At 40.0% G+C, this 20,534-nt stretch overlaps 1 protein-coding gene across 1 annotated transcript in view; it reads left to right on the top strand.

The window, feature by feature from the left end:
- The window catches only part of LOC121908668 (integrin beta-1-like), a 31,495-nt gene that overhangs the window by 5,304 nt on the left and 5,657 nt on the right, over positions 1-20,534 (top strand). The window contains exons 2-14 of the mRNA XM_042428882.1: positions 10,345-10,411; positions 10,994-11,079; positions 14,097-14,319; positions 14,902-15,072; positions 15,180-15,418; positions 15,553-15,708; positions 16,585-16,680; positions 16,810-16,899; positions 17,368-17,508; positions 18,874-19,076; positions 19,387-19,625; positions 19,712-19,934; positions 20,160-20,392. Coding sequence (XP_042284816.1) covers positions 10,345-10,411; positions 10,994-11,079; positions 14,097-14,319; positions 14,902-15,072; positions 15,180-15,418; positions 15,553-15,708; positions 16,585-16,680; positions 16,810-16,899; positions 17,368-17,508; positions 18,874-19,076; positions 19,387-19,625; positions 19,712-19,934; positions 20,160-20,392 — 2,167 coding nt within the window. The remainder of the gene's footprint in view (positions 1-10,344; positions 10,412-10,993; positions 11,080-14,096; positions 14,320-14,901; positions 15,073-15,179; positions 15,419-15,552; positions 15,709-16,584; positions 16,681-16,809; positions 16,900-17,367; positions 17,509-18,873; positions 19,077-19,386; positions 19,626-19,711; positions 19,935-20,159; positions 20,393-20,534) is intronic.

Genomic DNA, 20,534 nt, shown 5'->3' with positions numbered 1-20,534 from the left:
AGGGCAGACTAGCTAGCTCTGACCACCGACTGCTGGACAGCTCTAACCAATGAAAGCTACATCACACAACTTTTCTTAAAAATTAACCAGTTCGTTACTGGTTAATGGGTGTCACTCTGTTGAAAGCAAAATAAATCAAAACTGACATCCTTAATAGAAACTAGCACCCTAATGATTAATTAATAACTGATTTATCACCCTTAATAAGCAAGGTTGCAACAAATATAAATGTTTGCTTTCATTTTAAAGCTAAATACAATCATTTAAAGCTTTTCCTTTATAGTCAGCCGGATGTCTAAAATGTAAAATGTGAATTTCAAGTCAAAACACTTCTTTCTACTCCCTTATCTGATCTCAAAAACATGGATCAAGAGCCAGACTTCACCTGTTAAAACTCATCTCTCTGGACAGCGCTGGATAAAGGAGGCCACTCTTTTAAATGTGGGTTTGGTTTCCTTCAAACATGCTGTTTGCAGTCAGAAGCGAGGAGTTCTTCCTGATCCTTCAACAGCCTGTTATGGAGAAAAGTGGTGCCTGGGTGTGGTTTAATTAAGGAAATGGATGCAGAGTCGTGCTGAGTTGTTTGGGGACCTAAGGGACTGAGAGTGGTCTGTGACTTTCAGCAGCAGGTGGGGCATGCTGGCTGACCGGGTGGCAAACAGAGCTGGGGGTGGGGGATGGGCACCCAACTCATTTTGTGGACTACTAAATGACTCACCCAGCATGAACAATGCTGACTTGTGTTAAACACTACCTTTCACTTTGCATGTTTTTCTTAGATTTTCTAGCTTTTAGTGCACTAGAACACACTAAGTGACTGATCCGGGGCACACTATGCCGTTAGATCTTAAGACCTAAACACGGAGACGATCAGGTTTACATCAGTAACTGAATTATACGTAGCTTTGGCACAGTCCAGTCACAACAAACAACAGTGTAAACAGTTAGAGAGGGAGAACAAAGAGAGTGGACACAAGTAAAGTAAAAGGAAAGCAAATTAAAAGTGGTACAGCTTGAGGAGGTGTGGAAGAGCAATTTCACACCTATACAGGAAATGAATTTCAGTACCAATACCTCAACATCACATTTTACAATACCTTGCTTTGAAGAATACTTTATACAAAAACCATTATGCATTTAACACATGAAAATACTTGTCAAATGTTAAATGGCAAAAACACGATTTGAATATGGAAATCAAAGAATGATGTAATAAGACCAGACATTTGACGCCAGCATTTGGTCCAGTTTTCCACATTCAGTCATATTATAAAAAATATTAAGGTTCAGTATACAGCCAGCCCTATGTGCAGCTGTCTAATCTCATAAAATCCAATTTCTAAAATCACATTTTAGATATATTAGTGAAAGGACAGATGTAAACATGGCCCTTTATGGACTTATCGTGCTTTTAATCAACCCTGAATAGAATTTTTAACTTTCTCGTTCTAGATATTTACATGTATCCAAGACTAGTTCTGAAATGATTAGTAAAATAATCGATTGGTTGATTGACCGAAAATGAATCACCAACAATTTTGATGATTTGTTGATCATTTAATTCAGTTATCAGGCAAAAGATGCCTTGAAGACATTTGCTGGTTCCAGCTTGTCAAGTTTGGCTGGTTTTGGTAAATTTTGAGTAAACAAGGCATTTGAAGACGTTACGTTGAGATTAATCCTAAATGTAGGCTAATTGATGTTTATTGAAGCCCGATTAAGCCTTGCCATGGTGGATATGTTAAGGCAATAAAACAGTGAATCGGCATTGTTGGTGCTATGTAGCTTGCTGAACAAAGCAAGGCACCAACACTGTGATGAGTGCGACTCGTTTGTGTTTTATTGCATAAAAAAATGTGCATAATGAAGTTTGAACATAGGAAAAATAAATCTCGGTGTGTTTCGGATTGTTCCTTAACCAGAATGTATCAAAGACTTATTGTGCAGAGATCCTCTTTTTTTACCACACAACAATCCACATAGAACACAAAACAAAAAAATCATGTAGTAATAAAAAAGAAAAACAAAGCCCAATAAATCATGAATATTTGTGGGAATATGTAGTATCAGTCGTGAATGTAATTTGCAGTTGGTTTTTGGGGCTTGTGTGGGATATTGTGCAAATGATACACTGGATTTAAGGAACAACATGCTATTTCACAGTTATGTGGCAGTCAATTGATGTGTGTTTCTCTTTTTTCATGAGAAAAACGTTTAGTGCTGCACAGTGTGGTGAACCACCAATCGCATGATACAGAGAACCACTGAGAAACCAACTGAAGTTGTGGTAGCTTTTGCAATCTGCTGAAGATGGTTTAGTCCAGTTCAGTTTGTCCGATGCATGCACATTAGTTGTGTTTTGTTTTTTACCTAAACAGATGATGGCTAATGCTTAGACTTTTTCACAATTGGTACACATGATTTCTTTTCGATTTTTCTTTTTTGCAGTCAAGAATGTAGTGAATTGTGAAACTTGCTTGTTTTCACACTGGTAAATATTTAACCTTTTTAACTGATGATTTGGCTACCAGACACCTTGAAATAATCACATTTGTTTGGACACGTCTGTAATTTGTTTTTACCAGTGTGCAGTGGAGGAAGTCTTGCATCAGCAAGACATATTCAACAGGAAACGTTTTCTGTACTGTCTCTATGAAAATGTTAGTCGGGGGTGGAGGTTCAGAATAGTCACATTTTAATGACATTTAATGACATGTAATTTTTGACTGTGTTTTAATGTTTTGTAAGTTGTCATGTTGGCATTCAAAAAAGTTAAAAAATATAACTTTGCCGATCTATACGGATCATGGATCAATTATGTTCCGTTACATCAGCAAATAGATTATAAAGTTAGCCGTGTGCAGATACATTATTAGGCCTATTTGTTGAACTGTGGTCACCCACAGTCTAAACATGCACGAATTGCATGCATGAATTACTAACCATTCACAGATGTGCTTTGCTCCACCTTTCCACCTTTCCACAACATCAGGCTTGTCTGTTTAAAGTCATACGAACTCCAGTAACAAGTCACAGGGGGGTCAGGAGATAGACAGATAAATTGCACAGCCTGTAAACATATTTAGCTTTTAATCAGATAATACAGTTCCTGTACTTGAATAACAGCAACATACTAGCCCAAAGACTAAGGAAGTCTCATTACCCGACCACTCCCCGGCTATGGACAATTTTGTGGTTTTATTAAATTTAACAATATATAATATAATATATATTATATAATATAAGTAAGTAATATTAGTAGTAATGTTAGAGAGTGGCCCTATCAAGCTCTCCCCAGCAGGAAACAGGAAGTCTGCCCCAGACTTGACTTATTAGTGTTTCCCCTATATTCATACAGCAGCAGCGCACCGCTGCTGCAAAATTATGAGCGCCGCTGCTAAAATTTCAGATGATCATTAATATCAACGGGCTACTAATGATTTTCACTCGCACACTGTGCGAGCACAATAACACCCTACGTTATTGTGGATTTTCTTTGGTCATCCTCCTTCTCTTCGTTCTTTAAAGGACATCTACGTGAAAGGTACAAGAGTAGCGTAGCTCCGTTAAGGAATAAGGCAGTGCGTGTGTGTGTAAATGTGCGTGTGTAGTTGCGCGAGCGGCAGAAACATGACGTGAACACGAGCGGAGCAGAGGAAACGTTTAGCATTAAGTTGTCAATGTGGCAGTAAATGTACAGTACAGGCTGTGTGTCAGTTACTAAATGCAGCAGCTCCTCAAGACAAAGAAAATACTCACCTATCGAAGGGGCTTAGCCCCGAAGTTAGCAACAACACTACAAAGCAGTCAACCTTGGGGAAACACTGCTTAGTGAGTTCCCCTAGTTAATTACAGTCAGTCAAGCAATCTTACACCATCAGTGAACAAAGGAGGAAACAAAGAAGAAGTTATCACACATGTCTGCATAGAGTGAGTCAAAGCCCTCTTGTTGACCTCCTGTTTCTTAGTGTCACGGAAACTGTCTCTGACTGGGGAAAATCACAGCTCTGGTTTAGGTGAAGGATTAATCCTTTTTCTTTGGATATGGCTTTGCACCCAGTGGGTCATAAGGGTGACATGATCATTTTTGAGGGCTTTCTTTTGAGGAAACATCCATATATCCCCAGTGATATAAATGTGGTAGATAAGTTATTAGAAACACCCCAAAAGATTCCTCAGTAGAAGTTGATTAGTGGAAAACAGCCCGATAACTCTCTGTCCAATCACAGTCATTGATGCAAACAACCAAAGATACGGATAAATTCCACCTCGGCATTATGAACTTTACACTAATGTGCAGACTAGGTATTTTGTTTACTGGGTAAAATGTTTGTCCAGCTAGTGATTATGAAAATAACTTCAACCTGGTGTCTGAATGGGGGTGGATTTTTTCTTACACACCCCACCTTGTGGCGTTTGTTTTTACTTGTCTTTACAACTTTTTGTTTTCAACATGCTACTTTGATAAATGGAGCAAATGTACATACCCAGGCACATGCAAACTGTTAAAACCTACTAAACTAAAACACTTTGAACAAAAACTGAACATTATAACCTTCATTAAGACAGGATTAAGATGGATTTTATTGCAGGGCTATTGTTGTAGTGAATTTAACATTAATTGTAGCTAATAAACTGGCAACTGAGTGCATATGCATATATCAGTTTATGTCCTCATATAGTAAAGTTTCTGGAAATTCAATTAAAGACCCTTTACAAACAAAATAACAAGATGCCGATGTCTGTTTTTGGCTAATCCTGTGACTCAAATACCTTAAACATTAAGAAATCAAAGTACTGCATCACATTAATGTACATACCCATACAGCAGCCCTGCTCATAATGTGCAACATTGCCAATAATGGCATATCAAACCCATAAATATTAAAGAGATAGTTATCTCAGTATTGTATTGAAAAACCCCTGAGGGTTGACAAATTTCCATATCTCAGGATTTCTCATATTGCGTAATCATTATTCTGAATCATCATTCTTGCACATTCTTGATTCATACTGGTTGTTACTGAAGTTGCACTTTGTCAATAATGTGGATACTTAAGACCCTCAAACATCCTCTCCCAAACTGTCCATCAGATTCGATGTTCCGCTTGTTCTCTGACCGCTGCCTCTCCATCACGACAGAAACGTCACCGAAGGAATGCCACTGTCAAGTAGGCGGAGATGTCAGACAGGGAGTCGATTCTTTTGCGAGACAAACTAGATGTGTGAGCCGAGAAATGCTCTCTGTGAATTTACATCAGAGAAAGCGTGACACCCGTCGTCCCTGAGGCGTAGTTAGAGACTGCAGATTGAATCAGAACACCTCTGACCTGTCTGAACCTGATGGCAGGCAGTGGACCATAATGAGGAGCGCTGAGGAGGATTGAGTTTCAGTTGGCTCTTTCCAGCGGCTGTTGGGAGAAACTCTCGATAAAACATTCGTCTGGCCCCGTGAATGACCCCTACTGCTCGTGTGTAGAGCTGGGCTATGCTCTGGATTGAGTTGTTCACTGCTTTTGAGGAAAGTGAATCACACGTTTCCACACGTTTTGATTTACTATTATACTATGCACAAAACGTCTTGCCTGTGACCATACGTAAAACCAGAATTTGGGGAAAAAGCATCAATCTCTGTTTTCTGACATACTGGGGAAAACATGGTCTCTCTTAAGCCCAGAACACACTACACTTGTATAAAGCCATATTTTAAAACATTAACCTTCCTTTTTTGACACTTGCAAGAGCATGTACATGTACTCTGCTTTGTTTATTACAGTCTCACACATCCATACTTGAGAAATGCCAGACAAAATCACTGTCCTGGTTACTGTACTTGTATAGGAAAGGGCCGAGCAGCCCACCGCTATTATTAACAGTGGTGTAATTGTAAATGAAAAATCGTGACACTGACATCGAGCACCACAAACACAGCATTTGCCGCCTCTGTCCTCTGTAGCCTGACCATACAAAGTCATGATTCGACACAGTTTACTCCTGTTACTGTAAATATTAGGCTCTCGGGTCTGTCATCTCGACTACTCATAGGCCATAGTTTCTGCTTGACGATAGGGAGAGTAAGAGGGGGTCAGGTACTGTGAGCAAGACCTTGTGTGAATTTGAAAACATGGTGACGACTCAGCGGTTCCTTTTTTGTTCACGATTTAATACTGAGGTCATCTGCCACCTAGAGTCATTTGGCCATCAGGTTTGTTTCCCATAACTGATTCACAGCCCCCCCCCCCCCCCCCCCCCCCCCCCTCCCCCCCAAACAAGCCAGGAAGTGACATGGCCTCACATGTGTAGTCAACTGATTTCCCCAACTGATATGTGGGACAGTTATAGTAGCTTCATGTGTTTCATGGTTTGGGTTAAAAACAGAACATTAACGAGATGCAGCTGATACATGCTGCTGTACTTATCTGTTCAGGAGTTGTACGAATGCAGATTTCTGGCAATAATTAACTAGAACTGCAATGACGGTCTGATTAATTGATGAGAATACAACTATTTTGATAATGAATGACTCATTTTAGTCATTTTTCGAGCGAAAATGCTGGGTCCATCTTCCCAAATGTGAAGGTTTGACGCATGTCTTTGTACCGTCCTCTTATAAAGGAACGGCAGTTTGCTACATCTAGCTCCTTGTAGGATTTTTGTAAAAGTTCTTGGAACAAAACTTGAGCTTGTTAGCTTGCAGACAGAAGAGGAAATTTGCTCATAAACTGTCAGGATAATTGTACATGTGATGAGGGAACATTTAACTGTCTTCTAGGTCATTTCAAAAGATGCCAGACAGACTCTCTTACGTTAGTTAGACCTATCTCACTAGGCTCTTTGAGGAGGCACTTAGTGGTTGAGTGAACAACCCAGACACACTACTTTTACTGGAAGACCTCATTCAATGCATAAAAGGGGCCATTGATTAGAATTGCAAAGTTATGTGTTCAACACTGACGAGTAGGTACATTTGTTACCCAAGGCTAACTGACTGAGATGTTTTCTTTGACCTCTTTCTTCCTGCTGAATTTACCACATACCAACTGTCCTCTTTTTTTTATCATGTTGAACAGAGGAGCAGTTTTACCACAGTCTGTTTATGGATTTCGGCCTCTTCACACTATCTGCTTGAAGTTGCTATCAGCTCTTATCAGCTGTGACGTTGGCAGGGTGGAACCGACTATAATGTCCCGCCATTCAGCTACCCCTGTCGATTTGCTCTCAGCTGTTCCTCATGCTTTGAAGTTGAAAAGGCAGTGAGAATCCACATAAGCCACATTCATGAAAGTCACTACTCATAGACGGATAAAGGAAGATTTTTTTAAATTTTGAGATGGTCGAAATGTAGGTTAGGCTCAAGTTTTACTGAGACTATTTCATTCGGGGACAAATATAAAAGCAAGCCTCAAAATAATCATCCCTCAAGATGATTACCAGAAATGCCTCTCGAATGCCGTTATGTGGCACACAGGCACCGGAGACCCTGAATGCTTTCCAATCTGTCAACTCTCAGCAATTTGCAGCCCTGTGCAGGATGAGCCCCAGCGCGGCAAACAAAGCTGGTCTTCAGGAATGTTTGGGAGGGGCCTTAATGGTGTAGAAAGTCTTTTGCAGTTGGTGTTGACTTGAATTATTAAGGGTCCTGCTGGGTATGTTGCATTTTGAACATTTTGTTCGTCTCGCCACGAGTTCTGCCTTGTGTCAGGTTTTAGTTAGTAAGTATATTTTAAAGTAGTGAAGCAGATTGACAAACAAAAATAATTTCCATCTGGTGTCTTTTGCTTTAGGCACTTGTTTGTCTGTTCTTTTTTCAAACTCACCCACAGCAGTATAATAACTATCACCAAAGCGCTTACAAGAAACTCACTAACGTGATCGATAGACCTCATTTCACAGGATGTGGTTGTTTTGTTGATGCCTGTACCCTCTGACCCACAGCACGGCATCTACAGAAGAACGTGCAGCCACCAGCTTAGCATCTGCATCACTCACAGTCACACTCACTCACCCATCCTTTTCTTGTGGGGTGTAAATTTTAACACATTTGACTCTTCTTAAACGAGTTCAGTATTACACAGGGATAGTCTATTTTGGGGCAAGGCTGTTGACTTTGCTACAGTCAACACAGCCTTATTTCCTGTGTGTATCTTACTGTGGCAAATAGAAAGTTGGCCTGAGTTTCTAAGTTTGAGGATTGGGCAGACAGTCAAGGAAGTGTGTCACTGGAGTTGCGGGGAATGGCAGTGATTCAGGAGGAGGCATGAAACAGTCTGACCAAATATGGGAACACACACACACACACACACACACACACACACACACACTTCTCTCTGTTTTCCGGTATAGATTTGTGACCATGGCTGCAGTTTTTTTTTTTCCTGCATAGAACACGCTGATTAAAGTCTATTTTTAGCTCTGTTTTTGATGTTGTGGCTGGTTGGACTTTACCGGGCAGCTCAGCTCACTGCGGTAGAGCAGCATCAGAGGACTGCTTAATAAAGCCTCAGTTATTCCTTCCCAGTGTGCATTCTGCACTGTGGCGGCTTGAAATGTTGGCCATCTTGGTATTAAATCTACTGCTGCTGTTCTGTTAGAGTCATTACAAGTCTGCTGCTAGACTCATTATGAGTCACTCTGGACAAGGCTAGACACCTCAAGTGTAAAAATGACTATTCACTCCTTGACATCACTTTTTTATTATGTCTCTTCAAGCTTCTCTCTGTCGTCCTCTGTCTCTATTGTCGAGACTTATCTGAAATGCCCTGTTGAGATAACCAACTACCTTTTTACGCAGGCCTGTAACAGCATGAAAGCTTCCAAATCACAATCAGGAAGCAAGTATGAGGAATTGCGGTTTGTGGTAGTTCAGATGAACTGGCAGCTGATTCCACCTAAGTGTAGGATAATAATTCCTCCATATTTGGAATAGGCAAAAAGAGAGCTGCTCCTCCCCACTGCTGCCTAACAGTAACGGAGGTATTTCTCTTCAACGTCTGGGTAGATTCTTTGCAACGCACGGCATGATAGACGTTAGAAAGACAGTATTTTTGAATTTTTTTTTTCATCGTGGTGCAGTTGTATTACACGGGGACACGAGGTGTGTTAGTCAGTGGCATCAGTAGGGAAAATGTGGATCACGGCTGCAACTGACGATTATATTTTCTATGATATGTCAGAAAATAGTGAAAAAATCCCTGTTTATAATATCTTAGAGCCCAAGGTGAAGTCTTCAAATGTCTTGTTTTGTCCAATCAACAGTCCAAAATCAAAAGATATTCAGTTTACTATCATATACGATACCACAAAAAAAAGCTTAAAATCGTGGCTTTTGAGAAGCTGCAACCAGAAGATTTTTGTAAAGTGGTGCATAAAAACAAAACAAAAGCCAAACACAAGAAAAAGGCTGCAGACACAGGTGGGAAAGGGAGAGAGAGACTTGCTGAATGCAGTGAAAACAAGTGAGTGTTACCCACAATTTGAGAATTTACTTGTCGTTTGTGGTGCAGGACGTGACTGATAAGCATGCAGGCAGACACATGCAGTTTGGAGGGAGAGAGTGTAACCCAGGTTATTGTATGTAGCTACAATTTACACATGTCCTCTAAAAGCCTTACATGTAGACTATCGGTAGATGCTAGCTAGGTGGCTATGTACAGAGAAGCCTCTAGTCTCCACTCAGTTACTGCAGCATGCAACTCAGACGTATTTTATCTATCTGGGCAGGTCTTGATGTACCTGGATGGGCTGCTCCAAGTAGAGCCTATTTATGGGAAACGCTGGGTTTTTATATCTTATAGAGCTCTGGGTCCCAGGTGCTTCACATCTGGCTGCAGTGTAGCTGCGGTCACGCTCCTCGGGTACCTTAAAGACAAGACAGGTGAATTCATACTGAGAGGCAGCACACACACGACGTTGTCTGGAGCTGTCACAAACGTTAACACTGGATCAGTCAGCTAAAAAACAAACTTTTTATGCACACTTGGTTCACACTTCTTAGATTATACCTCAGTATGGATCTCATTGGAAAAAAAACGTCTGGTGTGACATTAAATCTCTGCAACGAAAAACAAAATGCATGATTGTCTCTCACACACACACACACACACACACACACACACACACACACACACGCTGTTTGTCTATCTGACACTAGTGACAAAAGTCTGACCATACTACACATTTCCTGTACAGCTGCGTGAGAAATGTATGTGTGATTATTGAATCTTATTTGATAGTAGATTCTCTTGAAAGAAATAACAAATAGCTACTGCCATGTTAGAAACTGTAATGATCCCTGCAGTGTTTTATTTATTTTTAATGAGTTTATTTTATTCTTCTTGTTTCCAGATGGATATACGGTTACTTTTGATAGCAACGTTATCGGCGGTCCTCTGTGGCAGCAGAGCACAGCAAGGTAAGAACCTGCAAATCTCATGAATATGTTCAAATTCCTCTTTTACTTCATCTTGACTGTAAAATATTAGCTAACGTACGATGTGGCATATTTTCAGCTCTGTTACAGACGCACTAGTGCAACCCAGTCACCACAGTGTTCATTATTACACTTTAAGAGTCCACTGATTAACATGTTTTGACTTTCAGCTGTCATTCTCTCTGCATTGGGCTAAATATTACCTTTTTTTTTTTTTTTTAGACATGACAAGTTTTAAAGCATACTGTAGTCCTTTACAGTGGTAGAATAGATTAAAACTTCCCTGCTTTCATCTATTTTATTCTTCAAATCTTATTTATTCATGGTTTGATGACAGTGTGGGTCCTGTTGGGTAATGGTGGGAGACTTTTTTTAAAATATTTTAACGAGGTGAAGTCATCATTTGGTTAAATGCCTAGAGCTTTTCACAGCATGACTCAGTTTTCTGAACTGGGAACGGGTCGTGTTTAGCAGCCAAAAACTAAAGCTGATCAGAGTTGGTGAACTAATGGAAATACTGCTTTGTCTTCTTGACTAAAATGAACTGATGGTTGTCTCTTGCAGAGGGAAGCATATGCATCAGAGCAAACGCGCAGTCATGCGGGGAATGCATCCAGGTTGCCGAGACATGTGGATGGTGCGCAGATGAAGTAAGTAAAGTCTCTAAAGCTGCTGCCAAAGTATTTTATCATATGAATCAACATCCTATCGAGAAGATCTTAAACTGTGGGAGTGGTATACTCTTGAGTTTCCTCTGTGGTTTTGTTTGGCAGCATTGCATAATAGTTGAATTGCACACAGGACAGCTAACAAACACAGCTGCTACTCATCATCATGTGGAGAGATGAATACAATTTCTAATAAATATTATGACTTATTCTTTAACAATGTCACTTCTTAACAATTCAAATATATCAAAAAGCGTGTGTACAACAGAATGGGGTCATAGTTATACATATGTATATTTCAAACAGATAAATACAGTCCAAAGATACTGATTCAGGTGACAAAATTTCATGCCATATGTTTATGATTATTCATGAATTTCATGATCATCATTTAGAAATAAAGCAGAGTTCAAAAAGTTTTGTTTCTTCACATTCATTTTGTCATTATTTATACGATTGGATACATATACTGTAGATACACATGCACATATATAAATGCAAGATAACGTTATATATGGCGTTAAGAGATTAAAGAGACTCACTCTGTCTCCCTCTGTGCTACTGCCTCTTATCTTTTAGTGGAAACTATGGTTTCATAATCTTCTTAAATGAAATGTTTTATATACCCAAGGCAAGTATACGTGAGGTATACGAGGTTGCTCTACACAGCTGTGTTAGCTGATCCCAGAGATTGCCAGAGCATGAACTTCAGGTTAAAATGAAATGCTTTTCCATTCCCTCACAGCTAGAACATATCAGTAGCTTGCAAGACAAACAATGTGACAGAAATCAAAGTAATTGCACAATGTGACAGTCTTATCTGGGCTCAAAATGAAGAGCTCGTATGGCTTAAATTTGTATTTTCTCGACCTTTAAAAGCTGAAATACAGTGAAATGACAAACATTTCTGCTTGACTGTTGTCAAAAAGTGAAAAGAACAGTGAGTGCCTCAACTTAGTTTGTCATGGTATCTACATCAATTAAGTTTTAAGATCTTAAAATGTTGTGTTTTAACATCTGAACATCATTAGTCATCTCGAAAAAAGCTGTTTCGTTATACTAATGTAGATTTATTTGTTGAAAACAAAGGGTTATTTGATTGTCCAGCGAGTCTCAGAAGTCAGTACTTTGAAACTGAGGTGAGTCTCTCGGTGAATAACTGAAAATATATCTCAGGGTTGGGTGTGTTTGTCGATTTGGCATATGTCAAGACAAAGCTGCATTCCTGTTAAATCTTGCCTGTACTTCTCCATCAGACTGCTGTCTGATATCCACCCTCTACGAAATCACAATATGATCACAACACAGACGCGTTTGGTTGCAGCCCATTTTACCACATAAGGTCATTTCGAGCAAAAACATATTTAAAAGTTTACCTGAAGCTAATATGAGGCTTCAGACGTCAATATCTTTCAAAGTTAGACTTCTTAGTGCCAAATTCCCTCTTTTTGTTATGATCGTTCCACTGCAGCTGAACAGGAAAACGCTGTCCGTTGAGACACAAAGAGAGAATTTATTTTTTACCAAAAGGACAAACTGTGGAAGATATCCACTTTATTTGGCTAACTCAGACGGCTGAAGCCTCATATTATATTCAGATAAACTTTTAAAAACATTTCTGCTCATGACAATGACTGCAGATTTGGTTCCCCGTTTATGTTGAAATCACTTCTCTTTAAAGGCCAGTATGAACAGGAGGAATGATGACAACAAGAAAAACATGTTTCAACAGCAACTAATTGTTTTAAGACAGGTTTGAAAAATTGTGACTCTACATTGAGTTAATCTTCCCATACTCACAGTTTATCATCATCTCAGAGGGTATTAATGTTTAGCTCGACCCAAAATTACTAATCAATCACATCAGTATGAAACAACACAGATCATGCAGTGTTGTGTATAATTTCCACTGCTGAGAACTGGAAATTTCTCTCTGTACGTCAGCTCCTCTTTTCTGCACTCGCCCTGCAAACTGAGCGTTCCTCAGAACAATAGGAGTCTTACATCTCGCATATCTGTGGTTTTTTAAACTTCTGAATGAATCTTATCTGATGTGTACACTCTAATGCAGGGGAGGAAAAAAAGGCTTGTGTGTGTGTCATGTGGTTTTGAAAGAATTAGGTCAAAGGTCTATTTTTGTTTTGACTGAGTTCATTGTCTCAAGTTCTCCGACTCTATTGCCTTGTGGGATATCATGTGCATCCAATCTATATTCTTAGCTGAGCCTCCTGGTCATCTGTTTCTCCTTGTCTCCTCCTGCTTAAAAACAATGGCCTACAAACCAGACAAAAAGCAGTTTTTACATAAATTGGATTGATTTCAGGGACCTCATTAGTTGAGAATGTTTTTTTGACCTCATCATAGATTCCATTAGATACTTAATCATGTCAGAGATCCTGGAAATTGCATCTGCAGCGTTGCATAAACTGTTACTTTTGGCATCAAGATCAGTTTTTTAAAAAAATCTCATTTTGTCGTAAGTTCAGTGAAAATGCAGATATGAAAATGACAGATTTAAGGTTTTATTGTTATTTATTTTTAAGTCCTGTTGTTCCTGTTGCATGTTTGTCAGAATGCAATGTTACTTTGCAAGTTGTCAACATGTTTCTTCATGCCAGTCCCGCTGATACAAATTCCTGCACATTTACAGCACCTTTCCAGATGTTTCTGCACGTTTATCGCCAATGAAAATTACCTCATAATCTTCGTCCATGGGAAGTTTGTGTCAGTTAGTGATCGCACCACAACGCTGCGGTTACCTGCATACACTGACAAATATCTCTTGCATGGCTGATTTTACGTGGCCTTGATGCTTATAAGACCATCTTTGTCACAGGTTAGATCCCCACAATAGCAAGGTTTCCATCTTTTCAGAGTGACTTTAAACAAAGCTAAAGCCAAAGGAACAGCGTTTAGGAAATCAGTCAGGTGTGTTGTACAGATTTCACTTAAAATAATTCTCACAACAACCTCTTTTTTTTTTTTTTTCTATTTTGCAGAAGTTCCTCACTGTCGGTCAGTCCAAGTCGGCCCGCTGTGATGATCTTGAGTCCCTGAAGACCAGAAAGTGTGATGTGTCCAAAATCGAGAACCCCCGCGGAAGCACCACCATAATCAAGGACAAGCCCGTCACCAACCGCAAGAAGGACGTGGCTGAGAAACTGAATCCTGAGCAGATCACACAGATCCAGCCCCAGAAACTCAGCCTGAAACTCAGATCTGGTAAATACTCAACACCTGTAGCAGAGTCTTTGAGTACTCGGGCCAATTCAGGAGAACAGTCTGGTTGAAACTGCTGTCATGTGGGGAAAGTTTTCTTTGAGAGTACTATATTTCAGTATACATTTCTTTGTGAGACATTTTTGGAAAAGGGTAGTCTGTCTCGTCACTGCTCTTGATCATGAAATGATGTATGGAAGAAAAAAAGTTTTACACAAGTTCACAATTTATCGTAGCTCTGCAAAAGCACAGACTAAAGGGATGATTCCTTGTTATATTTCAAATAATGTTATAGTCACACTGTCAAAATGATAAATAACTTAATTAAAATTAATTGTGATGATTTTTAGGGATGATAGTTTGACAACTGCAAAATTTAGAGATGTTTTAATCTAGAACTTTATTGTACAGTGTTTTGGAAATTCCCTGTTTTATATCTTAGTTGTTGTATCTGTGATTCATCTCAACCTGGTCAAGTAGTAACACTAAACTGTGAGGTACAGGCAGGTCTAATCTAATAAAATGTGTCTGCTGTGGTCACAATCCCTCAAATTTTCCTAAAAAAGTGTGATCTTTGTCTCTCAGGTGAGCCCCAGACTTTCGATCTGAAATTCAAGCGTGCTGAGGACTACCCCATCGACCTGTATTACCTTATGGACCTCTCATTCTCCATGAAAGATGATTTGGAAAATGTCAAGAACCTTGGCACCGACCTCATGAGGGAAATGCAGGAGATTACCTCAGATTTCAGGATTGGTGAGGAAAATTTGACTCCCTCTAAAAGGATTACAATCAACAGAAAAACTGTAGTGTTGCAAATATTTTTTTAACAAAACACATTCTCCTTTTTTTTTATCCTTTAGGGTTCGGTTCCTTTGTGGAGAAGACAGTCATGCCTTACATCAGCACCACACCCGCCAGGCTTCTCAACCCCTGCACAGGGAACCAGAACTGTACGAGCCCCTTCAGCTACAAGAACGTCCTGAAGCTGACAGACAAGGGAGATGAGTTCAATCGGTTGGTCAGTCAGCAGCAGATCTCAGGAAACCTGGATTCTCCAGAGGGGGGTTTCGATGCCATCATGCAAGTGGCAGTCTGTGAGGTGAGGAGGTGTTTTTTTTGTGGTATTAGGAAATTTAGATTTATTTTTCCATCACACTGTATCCAGGAGGCAAGAGTGTTTTCAAAATATGTAAAATATTAACGATAAGACTCTCTTTGTCTTGGTCTTCCCAGGAGCAAATCGGCTGGAGGAACGTGACTCGTCTGCTGGTGTTTTCCACTGATGCTGGTTTCCACTTCGCTGGAGATGGCAAACTGGGCGGCATCGTCCTGCCCAATGATGGAAAGTGCCATCTGGAGAACAACATGTACACCATGAGCCACTATTATGTATGAAGTTTATCATTTATTTAAGATGCATAATGTATCCGGGGATGTGTGCTGTTTTCAGCTTGACCTTTCACTAATGGTCTCAGTATTACTCACTAGTCCTGTTGGTGTTAAAAGTAGGGCTGCAACTAGCGAATATCTACAGTATTTATCCATCATTTGATTATTTTCTTGATTAATTGATTAGCTTTTTGGTCTATAAAATATAAGAATATGTTGGAAAAATGTCGATCGCCGTTTTCCAAAACCCAGAATGCAATCTAAAACGCCTTGTTTATCATTTATTTAAGATGCATAATGTATCCAGAGTTGAGTGAGCATATGTGCTGTTTTCAGCTTGACCTTTCACTAATGTTCTCAGTATTACTCAGTAGTCCTATTGGTGTTAAAAGTAGGGCTGCAACTAGCAAATATATATATATATACAGTATTTATTCATCTGTTGGTTCATTTTTCTTCATTAATCGATTAGTTGTTTGGTCTATTAAATATAAGAAAATGGTGAAAAATGAATCAATCACTGTTTCCCAAAACCCAAAAATCAAACCTAAAACGTCTTGTTTTGTCTGGACCAGCAGTCTACAACCCAAAGATATTCAGTTTACTGTCATAAAGGACTAAAAAATATAGAAAATATTCAAATTTAAGAAGCTGGAACAAGAGAATTTGGGCATTTTTTTGGGGCATCAATTGTCAAAATAGTAATTTCCTTTCAATCAACTGATTAATCGACTAATTGTTGCAGCTCTAATCAGCAGTCATCTTTTTCCAGACACTTATTGTCCACACAGTCTGGGATCTGACACGGTTGCTGATTTCTGCTTTTATTAATGATTGTTTGTTTGTTTGTGCCTGTGTTGATTCATCCTTTGATAGGACTACCCCTCCATCGCCCATTTGGTCCAGAAACTGAGTGACCACAACATCCAGACCATCTTTGCAGTCACTGAGGAATTCCAGCCTGTTTACAAGGTAAAGTTTGTGTATTCTGAGCTGTAGTCACTGTCATCAAAGTGTTTGTTTCAAATTCTTTCAAAACTAAGATGCATATTTAATATTTGTTCATTATTATCTTACCTTGAACCTTTGTGTCTCTTACAGGAGTTGAAAAATCTAATTCCCAAATCAGCTGTCGGCACGCTGTCGTCCAACTCCAGCAACGTGATCAAACTCATTATTGATGCCTATAATGTGAGTCAAACGACACCACCTTCACAGCTGTTATGAGTAGATGACTTATGATTTTAATTTGTTTGCTTTATTTATAATATACTTTCTATATTTTATATTTATACATATTTATACAAACCATTTTAAACCTATTTTAAAAGTAAAAAACCCTGAGCTCATCACTTTTCTTTGTTTCAGTGAGGATAATACTTTGCTAAACAATTCTCTGACTAAATAAAGATTACAGTGATTGAAACACCACAAGAATGTAGTTGTAATTGTCTTGCAAATCAAAGTCAAAACTGATGTTCTACTGATGTTAAATAAGCCCAAGAGAATAAAACAGCCAGGTGTCCTAAATTCTCCAGCTGCCCGGTAGCAGCTGGGTTTCCACATGGAAAAAGGCTTGTGTGCACAGGTTGAATAATTGACAGGTTTTCCCGCAAACCTACAGCTTGTAGTGAATATACTTTCTTTTCTTTTGGACAGTCTTTGTCATCTGAAGTCATTCTGGAGAACAGCAGGCTGCCAGAAGGAGTTTCAATCACCTACAAGTCCATCTGTAAGAACGGTGTGGAGGGAACCGGGGAGAACGGCAGGAAGTGCTCCAACATCTCCATCGGAGATGAGGTTAGATATAATTATTCTCAAGCAATTTGTTCACATAGGCAAAAATGAAAATAAAAGAAGACATTTAGGTACCAGATGGAAAAATAAAAACTTGTAAAGCAACATTATGCAACTATTTTACTTAAAAATAAAAACCATCAAAACCATTTTGATGGTACACTTACTTGCTATAGGGAGAATGGCGCTTCTTTCATTCCCACTATGCTCCCCGAACGCCTGTTCTGGTGTTGAGCAGGTAAGATCAGGTGTGAAATAGTAGTTACCTGAATGTAACACTAATTCCTGCTGCTACTTCATATTAAAAGCTTTTTTAATGACAAACTAGTGGAAGGCTTTTATTGTGAAGAACTCGCAGGAAATGAAATGTGTTTATCGCTGAGTTAGCAGAGCTTTGTAAGCGGAGCTTCGTTAGCGGTGCTATTCTTCAATTAAAAACAAGTTGACGCATCAAGATTTGGAGATATTCGGAGCTATTTATTCAGCAGATGAGTTATAAATACTGCAGACAGGAAGAGTACAAGCAGAAACTGACACAGTGATGATGATGATGTTTGATGCATTTTCAGCAAATGGCATATCTCTAACAGGTAGCCTGAACAGCTTATTTTACCTTGCAGTAAGGGTACCTCATTATTGTAACGTGAGAGAACAACACCTCCTGTTGCGACATCCCTCACTGACTGACCTTATTTGCGTGATTGTCAAATTCTGAACCCACAGCAGCTGTGTGCTACTGACTGACTTCCGTTACGATCCACATCATCTTCACACACCATGGACAATACAGTCTGATGGCTGCTAGTATGTATTTTAGTTCTGTTGATAACAATATAGTTACATATCGGCGAGATAACAAGTGATTGTAATACATTGAAGGGCTCAAAAGTCAGCTGTTGCTTATTGCGCACATATTTTTAGAAATGTTTTCATCAGCAGTAACAACACGGCTCCTATACGGCTGAAAAGGTTCAGGAAACAGTAAAATAAGGCTGATATCTGAAAGTATAAACAGGAAATTACAAACATCTGTTAGCATCCTGTAATTACCGCTTGTGGCAGCAGAGGCCGCTGTTGCTGCTGCTCAGCAGATGTTACATTGTCTTGCTTTAACATCTCAAATCAAACTGTGGGGAAAGCACCACAGAAACCAGTGATGTGAGTGCTCTCTCACTGGTAGCAGTAATTTCATATAGCTTGAATGCCCTGTCTGCAAGTAGGAGAAAAAGACAGAAAAGTCACATCAAAACAAATGAGATGAAAAACGCATCACAAGCTAACAGTCATGTCTGGAAAACGGCACAGTAAGCTTCAAGGCATCCTCCTGATTAGGTTTAATGACCCTATAAACTCTCTTCTGGTTCCCAGGTGTCCTTTAAGATTTCCATTGAATCCCAGAAATGTCCATCAAATGGCAAGTCTGAGGTCATTAAAATCAAACCGCTGGGCTTCACTGAGGAGGTGGAGGTAGTTCTGGAGTTCATCTGCGACTGTGAGTGCTCTATAGAAGGCAAACCTAACAGCGAGAAGTGCCATTTCGGCAACGGGACCTTCGAGTGTGGAGCCTGCAAGTAAGTATTAAGCCAGGGAGATTCACTAGGTCAGTGCTGGTGAAGCATGTACCATAGAGCCTAATGGGTTTGTGGGTTTTCAGTTTCCGAACACAACTGCACATCTTCAACCTGAGAAGGGAACTTCCTATTAATAAAATACCACTTATTTTAATGAAATGAGGAGGGAATAATGTCTTTTTTACCTCCCTGACTCAAATAATCACACCAGTGTTCTTCACTTAAAGTTTGCCAAACATTTAGTATACTTTTATTGTCTTGTTGAATTACTCTCCGCTCCTTATAGTTAACCTCTTATATTGTGTTTCAGGTGTAATGAGGGACGCATCGGGCGTCTTTGTGAGTGCAGCAAAGATGAAGTACGAACAGAGGATCTGGATGCCAACTGCAGAAAAGACAACGGTACAGATATCTGCAGCAATAACGGTGACTGTGTCTGCGGCACCTGCGAATGCAAGAAGAGGGAGAACCCCGCAGAGATCTACAGCGGCAAGTACTGCGAGTGCGACAACTTCAACTGCGATCGCTCCAACAACAAGCTCTGTGGAGGTGAGGATTGTAGGAATGACATCATTTGAACGACAAATAATGTCTTTTATTTAACTATGTGGTAACCAATGCCTTTGCTCTAACAGGACATGGACGCTGTGAATGCAGGGTGTGCATCTGCGACGCTAACTACACAGGCAGTGCCTGCGACTGCTCCCTGGACACATCCACCTGCCTTGCCAAGAACGGACAGATCTGCAACGGCCGTGGGACTTGCGACTGCGGCATCTGCAAATGTACCAATCCCAAATTCCAAGGTCCAACCTGCGAGATCTGTCCGACCTGCCCCGGCGTCTGCGCGGAACACAAGTAAGTCTGAAGCCATGTTCTTCCTTTTCCTGTGGTTCCTCCTGGGTCTTCAATTTAGTTGTAGTTTAGTTTTATTGCTTGGTAGTTGCAGTGTTGGTGGGTATCAGTCTGTAAGTTCTGTTTGTCTGACCGGTGACTCGTTGTGGTTGTTTCACGGCCCTCACAAACGCATGCTTGGATTGTATGGAGAGTTGAGTCAACATTCGCTGTGTCGTGTTTACGCAGAGAGTGCGTGCAGTGCCGAGCATTCCAGGCTGGTGAGAAGAAGGACACCTGTGAGCGGGACTGCAGCTACTTCCAGCTGATCAAGGTGAAGGACCGCGACAAGCTGCCCCAGCCCACAGACCAGAGCTTCCCACTGACCCACTGCAAAGAGCGAGACGCCAATGACTGCTGGTTCTACTACACCTACGCCATCAGGAACGACACCAAGGAGGTCTATGTGGTGGAAAATCTGGGTACGATTGAACTGCTAAATTTGGAGTATACTGGCATTTTATCAAAAAAGTAAAACTGGACAGTATGTTTCATCATTCTCTGATATGTTGAATATAATGCTGTTTGGTTTATTGCATAGTTATTTTACAAGTTATCTTCTCT

The sequence above is a fragment of the Thunnus maccoyii genome, chromosome 12 (genome assembly GCF_910596095.1).
Source record: "Thunnus maccoyii chromosome 12, fThuMac1.1, whole genome shotgun sequence".
Classification (NCBI taxonomy): Eukaryota; Metazoa; Chordata; class Actinopteri; order Scombriformes; family Scombridae; genus Thunnus; species Thunnus maccoyii.
This window is presented reverse-complemented; position numbering and strand designations above follow the sequence as displayed.